The sequence below is a fragment of the Uloborus diversus genome, chromosome 8 (assembly GCF_026930045.1).
Source record: "Uloborus diversus isolate 005 chromosome 8, Udiv.v.3.1, whole genome shotgun sequence".
Lineage (NCBI taxonomy): Eukaryota > Metazoa > Arthropoda > Arachnida > Araneae > Uloboridae > Uloborus > Uloborus diversus.
The window spans coordinates 143,668,093-143,680,838 of NC_072738.1; the positions used below are offsets into that span (position 1 = coordinate 143,668,093).

General features: G+C 33.1%; 2 protein-coding genes across 2 annotated transcripts in view; one reads left to right on the forward strand and one right to left on the reverse strand.

The window, feature by feature from the left end:
* Positions 1–919: 919 nt before the first annotated feature.
* On the reverse strand, positions 920–2,171 carry LOC129228651 (uncharacterized). The gene is made up of 2 exons (XM_054863335.1): positions 2,161–2,171; positions 920–2,075 (listed from the first exon to the last, which is right to left on the reverse strand). The coding sequence occupies exons 1-2, from the start codon at positions 2,169–2,171 to the stop codon at positions 920–922; spliced, it is 1,167 nt and encodes a 388-aa protein (XP_054719310.1).
* A 26-nt stretch (positions 2,172–2,197) lies between these two features.
* Positions 2,198–12,746, forward strand: part of LOC129228652 (RNA cytidine acetyltransferase-like) — a 39,481-nt gene continuing 28,932 nt past the window's right edge. Inside the window, exon 1 of the mRNA XM_054863336.1 lies at positions 2,198–2,286. Within this exon, the coding sequence (XP_054719311.1) occupies positions 2,198–2,286 (89 nt within the window). The remainder of the gene's footprint in view (positions 2,287–12,746) is intronic.

The following is a 12,746-nucleotide window of genomic DNA, read 5'->3' on the forward strand; positions in this document are numbered from 1 at the left end:
CGGTTAGTTGTAGAAAGGTTTCTGTTTCATCTTCCCTATATATTATTCGTGAGGCGTCAAGTTTTGAACCTTCCTTTTTGACTATCATCAGGTATTCTAATATTCCAAAAGGCATGTTTACTCGTTCTTTGCAACAAATCAATGTTACTTTCGCGCATCAAGTTATCATCTTCAAGGCATTTCGTAATTCATATTGTGCAGTCTATGACTACACGTATAATATGCCACTTTAGGAGTGCTGTTGACAACAACCTCTCAATGCCTTTTTTATTAATTACTGTATCTAGTTAATAAGTGTAATGGCAGAAAAAAAATACTTTCAGATTTTTATGAAAATCATTTTTTTCTATCTAAAAAATGTAAATGAAAATATGAAGTAAGCACCTCGAATTAAGCGGAACCTCAAACTTTCGAGACTCGGATTGTTGAGACTCTACTGTATAATGTATATTTGTAGATTACATCAATCCTGTAAGTTCCTTAAGTTTTAATATTTTTTGTTTTTAAACGAAACTACCAGGGTTTAAGCTGAGTTTGAAAGTTCTTTAGCAAAAAAGCGAAAATGGGGGAAAAAGTTTTAGCAAAATGCTAAATTCTATAAAATTAAAGAATATGCGCAATATCTTCTTAAATGACTTAAGAAACCTTATATATTTCGTCTTCAGTTTAAAATTTCATATTTAGCAAAACAACTTTTCAAATTTAGCACAAAAAATGAAATTTAAAATAATAAAAAGAACAATACGTACCATTAGAAGAGCACAATGGTGGGACATAATGCCCGTTCATCAGACTAAGTAATGTTAAACTTCATTGTATTAAAAGAATCTTAGCCATCATAATATTTTTCGGAGGATAATTTTTATGTAGTAGTTTACAAGGAACAACATAAAACTGTAAAAGATAAATTAAAGCTTGTTTATTTTACGAATGAATTTGGCTTACACTGCAGAATTCTTCGTTCTTTCATGTTGGCCCATTTTGCAAATGCCTCATTGAAGTTAAAACCATTTGCAGGGCCTTCAAGATTTATCATTAACAGATGGTTAATATTGTGAATTGTTAACCTGTTCCTTATATCATTTTTTATTAAATTTAAGGAACTAAATCCTCTTTCACAATCAACTGTGCAACATTTCCAATGCATTGGAAATGTTGCACAGTATTCAATTAACGTGAACATTAATGGGAATTCTTCAGACATATCATTTACATGCAGAAATGCAAGCAATTCCTTGAATGTCAAATTTCTGCATCTCTGCTGTAAGATATGTTTGAATAATCCCCATTCACATAACATATCAATTTCTGTTACATCTTTTAAAGCAGAACTACTCGACAATAACTTATATATGCATTTAATTTCTTTCTGACCATATTCGTTTAATTTGGAAGAATCCTGGGGTATATTGCTGGGCAAAAAGATATTGAACATCTTAATATTATGTAAATCTCCCAGCCTATCAATTACATTATTAATTGTAGAATTTAAAAGGGTTGTCATCACATTTCTAAATTTCTCCCTTTGTTTCTGTCCATCTAAAATTACATGGCCTTGAAACTCAAAATGTTCACTAGCTTCTTTTGGGGCAGCATCCATAAAGCTCATAAAATGGGTACCCGTTCCATTTGTCATTTCCTTTAAGTTAGCAATGCTAGCATCAACACTAATTTGAACATTTTCAAAATCCAAATTGGCATTTTGAAACGTTGTACATAATTTGTTCATTACAAACATGACATCACTCATGATTGCAGTGGTTGCTAAAGACAAATACGAAGTAATATTTTTAAGCAATCCTTGTGCAACTGGTCGTTTGTCTTCTAGCAAAACACACACAAGAGCTTGCCAGTTGCAGTCCAGAGCTGCAACAGCATTTCCTAAGGATAACCAGCGAGTTGCTGATAGTTTAAGAAATTTTTTTGGAGTTTGATCGAGACTCTCCTGAGCATTTTTCAGGCGTGTAGTATTCGCAGGAGAGCATTCAAAATACGCATGGATTCGCTTTAGAATATCCTGGTACTTGACTAGATATGCTATTTCTGCTGCTGCTTGGCTAACAGCCAAGTTTAGTCTATGTGCAACACAGTGCACAGAAATTAAGTGGGGATTTTTTTTTAAAAAAGCATAGCCACCCCTGCCCTGACACCTGTCATTACTGATGGCCCATCAGTATCCAAAGATGAACACTTAGAAATGTCGATATCCATTGCCTCCAATGCTTTCACAACTGAAGAAAAAATGTCTTCAGCTGTTGCACCTTGCATTTCAACTAAACATAAATAGTGAGTGAACACTTTTCCTTGTTGAAGAGTCCTAACATAAATTATTAGACTTTGATCTACAGAAACATCTGTGCATTCATCAATAATGACAGAGAACCACCTCGCATCATTGACTTTACCTATAATTTTTTCACGGATGGTCACTGCTAGGGCCAATTCCATATCACGAATGCTGTCATAGCTTTCATATGTTTTATTACCTACATTCAAACCTGTAAGACTGGAGCAGCCTAAATCTATGCAAAGATTTTTGATTGAGCCAAATTTTCTGGCTGCCATATGCTCCTTGGCTTGAAGATAAACTATTTTTATAGCTGCTACAACTGACTCTTCCGATTTTGAAAACGATTGTGTCACAGATTTCTCCCAAGCTTTGCTCTGTGCCAAACACATGTTTTGAACTGCACGTTTGTGTTCAACACTGACCTCATGCTTCTTTAAAGTATCCACCTTAGTAATCAGGCAACCTAAACGATAAAATGAAGAAAATTACTCTTGAAACTTTCAACTGGGAAAGAAAGAAAATGTTTTATTTTTGCTCAGAAGCAGCTTTGCCCATCTTCCTAAGAGCGATAGTGTTTTTGGTTTTAAAACCAGGAAGTGATCAGTGAAATTTTGCTAGTCTGTTGGATCAACTATTCATTTTTTTTTTAAATTCCCCAATAAAGCATAAATTTGAAATATCCTTCAAAGTATATACTTAAGTTATGTTTCTCTTTTTACTTAATGACAACTATTTAACTATTTTCAAAATAAATGTAATTTTAATACAATTAAAAATTTAACAAGGCTTGCAATAGATCAACAAGAAATTCTGCAGATAGGGCACCATCATATGAAGTCACGCAGATTGTGCTATCTTAGAGCAGCGTTGCTCATTTTTTTTTCGATCTCCGGATCAGTAAAATATTACGAAAAAAACCGCGCGGACCGATTTTTGTTTTTTTGTTACTACACCTTCTACGCCCCTAAAACAGACTCTAACTCGTAGACAATTACTTTTATTATTGATTACTTTTAGAATAAGAAAGTTTTTTTTAGATTAAAACTAAAAACGTCCAAGGACCAGTGACATTATCCTGCGGGACCGGTGCCGGTTCACCGCTTGAGAGTCGCTGTCTTACGGTAAAGTAATACACAACATGCCGATCTGAACAATAACAAAAATTTTTGAAAAATAGTACAAAATATTTTCTCAATATACCTTATATTATGAACTACTGATAAAAATCATAAGAAATACCGTAAACCGAGAGCAGAGCAGATACGAAAAGATTGCTTCAATTTCAATCAATTGTGGCATGATAAAAAAAAAAATTAAAATTTAGCAATTCGGAAGAAGTGAACCTTTTTTTTTTGAAAAACTTGAATTTTGAAGTTTCCTTTGTAAATACTGCATAAACACTAGTATAGTTCAAAAATTCAGTAAAAAAAAAGGTTCGAAGTTGCGCGGTCACTTTGCACGTGGAGCGCGAATTTGCTGAAAAATTTTCCCGGAGGGGATGTAAAATGGCCATTCTAAAAGTTGATATTTTCCTAATTTATTTTAACTGCACTAAAAAAATAAATGCTGAAACATTCGAAAGCCTTTTTTCTTATTTGAAGTTAATAAAGTCGATCAGAGTATAAATGCAGATGCAAAAAGTGCGGGCAACGCCGAATAGTTGATAGCGCGGGATCTAAGGATCATTAATCAAAATACTGTTCTAAGGCTGCTAAAATATTTTTTTCTAATATTAATTCAATTCTTAAACAACAATTAACTAGAATCGTAATAGCGAAAATTAAATATAATATGGCGAGGTCGCTATGTCTAACGAAACAAAAAACAACCAAGTAGCAGTTTAATATCAATGTAACTTAAGGTAAATACATTTCAAGTAATTAAACATACCTGTTTTTTCATTGGAAAGAATATTCGACTGTTTCGCTGAAACACACAGCTTGCACTTGAAGTAGGGCACATTGTTTTTCCAATCCACCTCTAACCATTTGTACAAAGCGCACCACTTATCAACAAGAGTTTTTGTTGGTGGATTTGCAGTTTTACATTTTTTGCTAATAGTACCTTCAATACTTGATGAAGAATTATCCTTTCTTTTGTTCAGCAAATATTTATCCATTTGGACATTAAGATAAGTTGGAATCAACCTTATTCCTAAAAAAGCTAAGTTGCAAAAAAATTCAGACAACCGCACGTGCGCACGTGCTCCTCTAATTGAATGAAAATGACCTAGTCCAGCAAGAGTTCGAAGGTCAACCAATCGAACGCTTACATTTAATCTTTCCTGCCCCGAACCCCAACCTCTCCCCTCCCCCCCCCCCTCCTGCGCCTCGCCTCTCCCAAGAAGGGAGAAAAAGCTTTTACGGTTCTTACTTTCCTCCCTGGGTTCTTATCAGCTCCGTTGGTAACCCCCCCCCCCCTCTTTATTCTTCCTCCCATACAGCCGTTGTTGAATATCTTCTCTGTCCGACACTCTCCCCTCTTTTTTTTTTTGCATGTAATGTTTAGAAAAACGCTTGAGCAAAAAAGCGAAAGCACCTTGCTTCATTTTCGCAATCCAGAAAGTCTTTTCGCATTTTGCGAAAAATGTGACCGTAGCGGAAACCCTGGAAACTACATAACAAGTCCCCTGTGTTACTAACTTATGACTGTTGTTTTGGCCATGCCACTGGTTAAAACCGGCCAAAACTAAATTGGTACAGATGTGATATACCCCCCCATTTGGTGACATTCGATTTTTTTGCACAAAATTAAAATATTTTTCTCGCCAATGAGGCGATAATTTTTTATGCATGGCATCCCTGGCCAAACTAACCTGTGTTTAGCAACCCGAAGGCAATCTTACAGATCTGTTCAAACTTGTTTACTTGGGTTGTTTGGGTTTCACGCAGGAGAGATACGTGGTGTTGTTTCGTGCAATATACCTTACAGGAATGCTTATTTTGTGTTAGTTTAAATTCAGTAGTTGTGTTTTGAAGCAAAAACATTAGAAAATGCCAGTTTCTTCAAACTTGAAGGTTAATTAAAAGTTAACTCCAACGTGGTGTGTATCTGTAACGTGCCATTGTCATATGATGTATTGTTTTAGACTGAGTGTGAATATTTATACCATATAAAAAGGTAAGTTCTTTATTTTAGAATTCAAAAAAAAAACCCTCTCACTTCCAAAATTCTTTGTTTTTACAAATCCTTGAGGGGTTCTTGTAGTTTTTAACTTTATTTTTACTGTATGTAAATTAATTTTACAGAAATAATACGGTTATTTTGTTCTAAAAGTTAATTCTTATCGATGCCACGAATTATTTAGACATTCTATTAACGTGCCTCCTTTAGGTACTGAATTTTATGTTAACAATTGAAAGTTCTTTCGGTTGTACTCTTAAAAATGCTGAATTGTATTAATAAATCTGCACAATAATGGTGCATATTTCACACTTAAAACTGTGTCATTATTGTACACTGAACGGAAGGAGCCACCCTTGGGTGTCTCCATGAAAATATACATAACTGTGACCATACTCCGACTGTAATGTATATTAACAGTCGGAGGGATAACTGGCGAGGCAGAGGTCTCATAGTACTTTCGTAATGAGACCGAGGCAGGGCCGGCGAGCCGAGGTCTCATTACGAAAGTACTATGAGACCAAGGGCTCGTATCCCGGAGAAATGATGAAAAAAAAATTAATGCATTAATTTCAACTTGTAATTAATACAATAATTTATTTCATTGTATTTTAATATGTTTACAAAAAACCCCGGCCCTGTACATTTTTGAAGCATATATTCATGATGTTTTTTGTTGTGCTTTTATGTTGTTTTTATATATATTGTGTTCTGAAGTGCTTTGATCATGTTTTTTTATCTGATTTTTTCCTGTTGGCGCTAAAAAAGCATCGCTAAGAACGATGTATGACATATGTCGTCATACATCGTTTTCTTGGCGACGCTTTCTTCGCGCCAACAGGAAAAAGTCGCCAAGGGTGGGGTATATCACATCAGTTCCACTAAATTTTACCACTAAAGAGCTGGTGAAATTGTATTGCTTGAAAGCACACTAATGTGTGTTGTGTACATATGATCTATGTTTCAAAATTAAAATCGGGTTGAAAAAAAAACAAGAAAAACAGCCAGGCTTTTTCAAATCCCTGTAAATAAAAAGGTAGTAAATTTGCCCTAGACAGATCTCCTTAGTACTAAATCAATAGCACTAATTGCTATTTATTTGGAGCACATTTAAAATCAGATTCTTTGAGTTAAAACACATAAAGAGAAATAGACAACAGTTAGACCTTAATTATTTAATATTTCACTTTAACTATCAATAAATAATTGTGATTATTTTTTTTAGTTACCTTGAAAAAAAAGCACGTTTTTTAAGGAAAAAATATGCTGGATGTGATACATTTTGCGAAGAAGATGTGCTGGATATTTTTTTGGTATCTGCAAACATTTCTTTCTGTCATTACAGGTAAGTTAATGTTTTTAAATCCGTCAGGATTTAGCATCAGATATGACATTTTTCTTGCTATATTTCTGTAACAGCTACGCCGAAACCATTAATTTTTGTTAATTTCAAAACTAGCCTGGTATTTAAATAGTAGAAAAAGATTCTTCTAACCAGTAGCAGTGGCGCAGCTACGGGAGGGGTTTTGGGGTTAAAACCCCCTCCCAAAAATCCTATGCATTCATTTCCCCCCACAAATGAAAGAGGAAAAAAACTTTTTTGAACTATTTGAACTTTTTCAAGCATTTGCAAATTACTTTCCAATTTTTAAGCCTACAAGTAATATTTCATTATGAGCATCCCTATCAAGGTTTCTGCTACTGGCGCATTTTGGCATGCAAAAATACTTTCTCAATTAAGTTAATAATCCAAAGTATTTTTGTTTTTTAGCTAAAATAAAAATATTTAACTCTTTAAAAAAAGAAAATGTGTAATTCGAGAGAGGAAGCAAGCATGACAACAGTCAACTTAATCTTTTTAAAATTTTAGTTAAGATTACTGCCAAGTTTAACAATATCTAGTCTTAATAGGCATTGTGTCATGTCCCACCAAAAAATGCATTATTGGGATTAGGGGACTTGCAATGTTTTAAAAACCAAACATGTGTTTCCTTAATGGTAAGCATATAATCCAAGATTTTTTGTTTTACATTAAAATAATAATAATACAGTCGGACTTCCATATATCGAAGTGGCAAATTGCCGGAAAAAAATTCGATATATAGAAATTTCGATGTATAGAAACAATCTTATCATAAAAAATCTCTTAAAAATTAAAATTAAAGCTAATTTTCGTGCATGAAACCCAATTTCTAATTTATACGAGCATCGGATTAAACGAAAGTTAATAACTGAAAAATTAACAGAAATTACATTTTTGAGCCTTCATGTATCTTCATTTTTCGGCAGTTCAACTTGATTCTCAACATGAGGGGATTTTTGTTTTGACAATGTAATAGAGAGAAAAGTAAAAAATCAATCTATTTAACTAGAATGATTTTTAGTGAAGCTAAAAAGACTAGGAATGATAATCAACAGACAAAAAGGATAACTTGAAACTGATTTTAGTGTTACTGGTTATAACTAAGATTTGCAATAAGCTTGAGGGAATTTAAGAACGACCTATCTACACACCCCTCAAACCCATATTTCTTATGAGTTTCTTAACAACCTTTAGTAAACATAATTTTCTTCCCTAACCTTAATTTTTCATGAGACAAAGTCTAAAATTGAAAAAAGAATCTACGAATGTCTTGAAATTTTTTTCGATATATAGAGATTTTTTCGATATATAGAAAGTTTTTCTATGTAATGAACATTGAAATTTGCTGGGATTTCGATATATAGAAAATTTTGATATGTGGAAGTTCGATATATGGAGGCTCGACTGTAATAATAATAATAATAATAAAGCTATTGTATGTATTTTTTTAAAGATATCATAAAGGAAATTTGAATTGAATTTTCAACTGGGGATGAAGCAGACTAAGGCCTTTTGAAAGATGAGAACTTGTAACGTCTCAGTATTTTGCTAAACATTTTCCTCAATTTTACCTGTTATGCTATAGAACTCAGCTTAAAGCCTGATCCCTATTGGTGTAAGAGGGCCAAAATGGTTTTAATAAAGCGCAAAAGAGGATCCTGGTCACTCAGCACTTCCAGCGTTGCACAAATCCTTTGTAGGGAAACCTAGAGAAAGGAAGCTTACCACGCCAGATGTTTTGCGCCTCCCTCCCAATTCTCGTAGGAAGATCAAAAGTTATTAGACATTGGTGTATTTGAAGAGGAGGTTTTTAATGATCTCACGAACCCCCCCCCCCCCACCCCTCAAAATAAATGTAAGATAAAAAAAAAAGGAAATGGTAAATATATTGTGCTTTTTCACATTTCTTAATGTACACATTTCCTCTAGTATATTTTGTTCTAATTTTAAATATGAATAAAATTCTCAGCAGTAATTTATGCAAGTTACTTTTACAATGGACAATGATTTAAAAACTGCAATTTGCAACTGTGCTCTTTCACAAGGCTACAAATTATTCAAACTCTGTGGGCATCCCTGGCTTGCTCACCAAACAGTAGTGATCGAAACACTTTTATCCTAACAGCTCAAAACTAGTTATATTTTGCACTCTGGTTCTACCATTGCTCTGTGATTTGAACCCAAATCTTACCTAGGCAGAAATACATGTAGTCTCTCTTCAAAAACCTTAAGGGTCATTACAATCAAATGGATCAAAAAAGTAAGGTTTTCAAACTGACCCCTTCCGATTTTTCTAAAATTTTATATAGATAGTATTTGGTCATGAAAGTAAAAACCCAAGTTTTTAGTTTTTTAATACAAATATTTTTTGATTGGAGGTTATCACAAAAAATCGTAATTTGGTAGACCGAGTAGCTATTGATTGAATGCATGTAACTTCTTTTCTAATTGCACTACACACAAAAATTTGATATCATTTTAAAGATTTTGACAAACGCTTTAAAATGATTTATTACATGATACAGAAGTGTAATTTTTAAATTTTGAAGGTCATTCAAAATGACCTTTGACCTAGAATATTTCTGAAAGCTATTACTGTATAACCCAGATTTAACGATTGTCAGGGACCAGGAAAATTTTTATCGTTAAAGCCAGGAGCATAGACATTCAATGCAGTCAAATCCAGGTCAGTGAAATATGTCATTGAATTGAAGAAATCGGATATCGTGTAATCAAAATTACACTGTATTTTAAAAATCTGAAAAACATATATGTTGTGCACACTCTAATGTTCTTTATTTGTCCCAAGTTTCATATTGGGGCAACTAACAGATCAGCTATAATTCAATCTGTAACGCAATGGATGTTTGACTGTAAGTTGAAAAATAATAACATGAGCAAAGTTTGGCAGCCGATAAATTAGAATTGTGTAGAAATTGTAAAATTGTATTTGCTCATTTCAAGCGTTTTTGTAATCCAAAATTTCCGAAAATTTTGGTTTTCTGCTTTTGAAAATTTTCGGGTGACAACACATTTTCTAAAACTGAAAAATTATTTTAAAAAAAACTTAAAAATTCTTTTTTCCAATGATTTTAATTATAATATTCGTAGAGTTTTAACGAGGGAGGAGGGGTGAGAAGGGTCAAGCTTCCTCTTAGTTTCGGAAAATTTCCCACTGTCTTCAGAAAATTTTACTTCAGTCCACTGTCACACCTTGCCCTTTTTTAAATATTGTCTGTCCATTTTCCCCAACACATATGAGGCCTCCTTCACATGAGGCAACTTAGTTGAATCAACTTTAGGTTATCAGTGTGTCACTTGATTATATCATCATTGTTGGTGCAATGTTTTAGTACTTATTTTTGAGCTGGGACTGCTATCCTAGAACTGTAATGAAAACATGATCTAAATATCTAAAAATCTTCTGTGCGGACGTTTTTCACCATAAGGCTTTTAAACGGCTGGACCAATTTTGATCAAATTTTTTGTCTGTTATCAAGTTGTGGCAAGCATAGTTTCGAAGCGCGATGGATCGAATCGGAAACGTTTTTGTTAATTAATTTAAACATTGGGTGGTTATTTCTCCCAAATGATTAATATTTATTTTAACCTATTGTTAAGCGAGAACTGAAATAAATGTTTAACCCGTTGCCAAAGGGCAATAAAAAAGCCAGCTCTGCTTTTTGTAATGAAATTTCCTGCTGTGATATGTCAATTGAGAATAGATAAAACATAGAGAGAGTGTAGCCTTCATTTCTTGAAAGCAACGATTTTAGGTCCCGCAATATATTTTAAAGTAAAGTACTGGAAGGTTCACGCAAAACTTGTGTTCTGTCCTCGTAGTTGAACCATTTGACCGGATCGTACTTTTGGTTTTCCTAAATAAATGATCAGGAAGTACAGTACCTAGCACCATTTGTTTCTCGGCTGAAATCCATCTGAGTTTTGGCACCAAAGTCGAGAATACTTTAAGGATTATCAAACTAATCAGTACGTTATTCACGGAAAAGATATGATGGAATTTAAAGACAAACAAATTTTATTTTCCTCCAGATAAATTACAACAAGGTTGTTCTGTACACAAAAGATCAGTGCAGTGGAAGATCTTTATCTTTGGTGGAAAGAACAAATTAGGCAATATATGAAGTTAGGAGGAGTTGGCTTCGCTCACTGATCGACTGGATTACAGTAACGTGGTGGCTTAGCGACTTTGGCTATAAACAACAGGGTTGCTTGATAATTTGTTTGCATTTTAAAGCTACTGTTAATGTAATTATGTAATTTATTGTATTTTTGTTCATTTGGTGAAACATTTCAAATTGCAAAGAATTGATTAAAATGAAAAACCAACGTAAATCAAGCACAAATTTTGACAAAAATACAGCAAATAGCTATTTTAAGGCTACAATGGAGCTTCTTCATCAGTGCAAAAAGCTCACCAATGCAACCGAAAGTCGCGAGAGAACTGTTTTTCATTCGCGACTTGCACGTGTTCATGCAAAGAATTGTTTTTCGTTTTTAAAGAGTTTTTAGTCATTTTAGTTGAAGAATGTGTTTATTTTACATCGGGGGGGGGGGGGGGGGGGAGGATTTTCGCTTATTGAGAGAACTGTTTTTACCTTTATCATTTTTTTATCCTTTCAATTGTTTTATTCTCTTCATATAAGGGATGTTGCAGCAGGATTTTCCATTTGTTCTAGATGAGTATTTTGTTTTTTACACTTAATATCTGAGGATGCTTTTTATCCTTTGAGTATGGCTGAAGGAACAAACCATCAAGTACAGGAGAAAAAATAGGTAATAAAACAACTGCTCAGTGGGCATTAGATAAATCAAGTTATAATAAATATGCGCATTCTGACATCAAGCAGCTTAAAACATTTTCTTTTTACTTATTTTTTTTCAACAAAACGGTTCAAACACTCGATAGTTTATTGAATTTGTTTTATTTTTTCAATTTACAAAGTTTGAACAGAACAACGTCTGTCGGGTCCTCTAGTAGAAATGTAAAACTTGATTGATTCAATTTTTAAACTTACTGTGAATTTCCTTGAAAAAGTATTGCTTCTTTACAGTATTTGGATTTTTAGTGCTTTGGTCTAGTTAGCCATTGATGCTTTGTACATCTGGTGCCTGTTCCTTTGAGATTTCAACTGCAGATGAGATTAGTTTCAAAGCGGCCTTTTTTTTTTTTTTTTTTTTTTTTTTGCCTTTTTATCTGGCTTTATATTAATTTCTTACATTTTCAAAAAAAAAGGGAAATATTTACATTACTTTTCTACTGTTTTGTTAATTTTATATTTGTTCAGCACTACTTATATGATCTTTTCTTAATGAATTGCTGCTTTGCACATTTTTAAATTAATGTTTTTTAAAAATGTTTTTCATCTGTTTTTATCTTGTACTTTTATTTTATTGCATTTATATATGTATATTTATTTATTTATATACATACAGTGAAATCTTATTACAACGAACACCAAGGGACCGATAAAATATTTTTGTTTTAACGGAATCACCTCAAAACTTACTTTATTTTTATAAAACTCAGTTTTAAAATTGATACTGTAATATAATTAAATGTGGAACACATTTACTGATACTAACAATCTAAATTAAAATATAATCAAATACATTATTTATTCAGAAAAAACAAGCAGAAAAATATTGAACACTGATGATATATTGATTCATTGGTCGTCTTCACAGAAAGTGTTGTTTTCTTTTACAAGACGTTTATTCTTAGAGAACATTATGAAAGATTCTAATTTATAAACGTCACTTTACTGACCAGAAGAAAAGTTGAAATCTCGCGGACCATCTTACAAATTCGTTGGGTGCCTCACGTTTGGCACGCTGAAGTCTGCTTATGACTAGACACTGGTTTTTGGTGTCTTCACATCAGCTTGTTTCATAATGAGCGGATTTTCACCTTGAATGGCGCTATTTCGAAAGTACAAACGGAGTTTT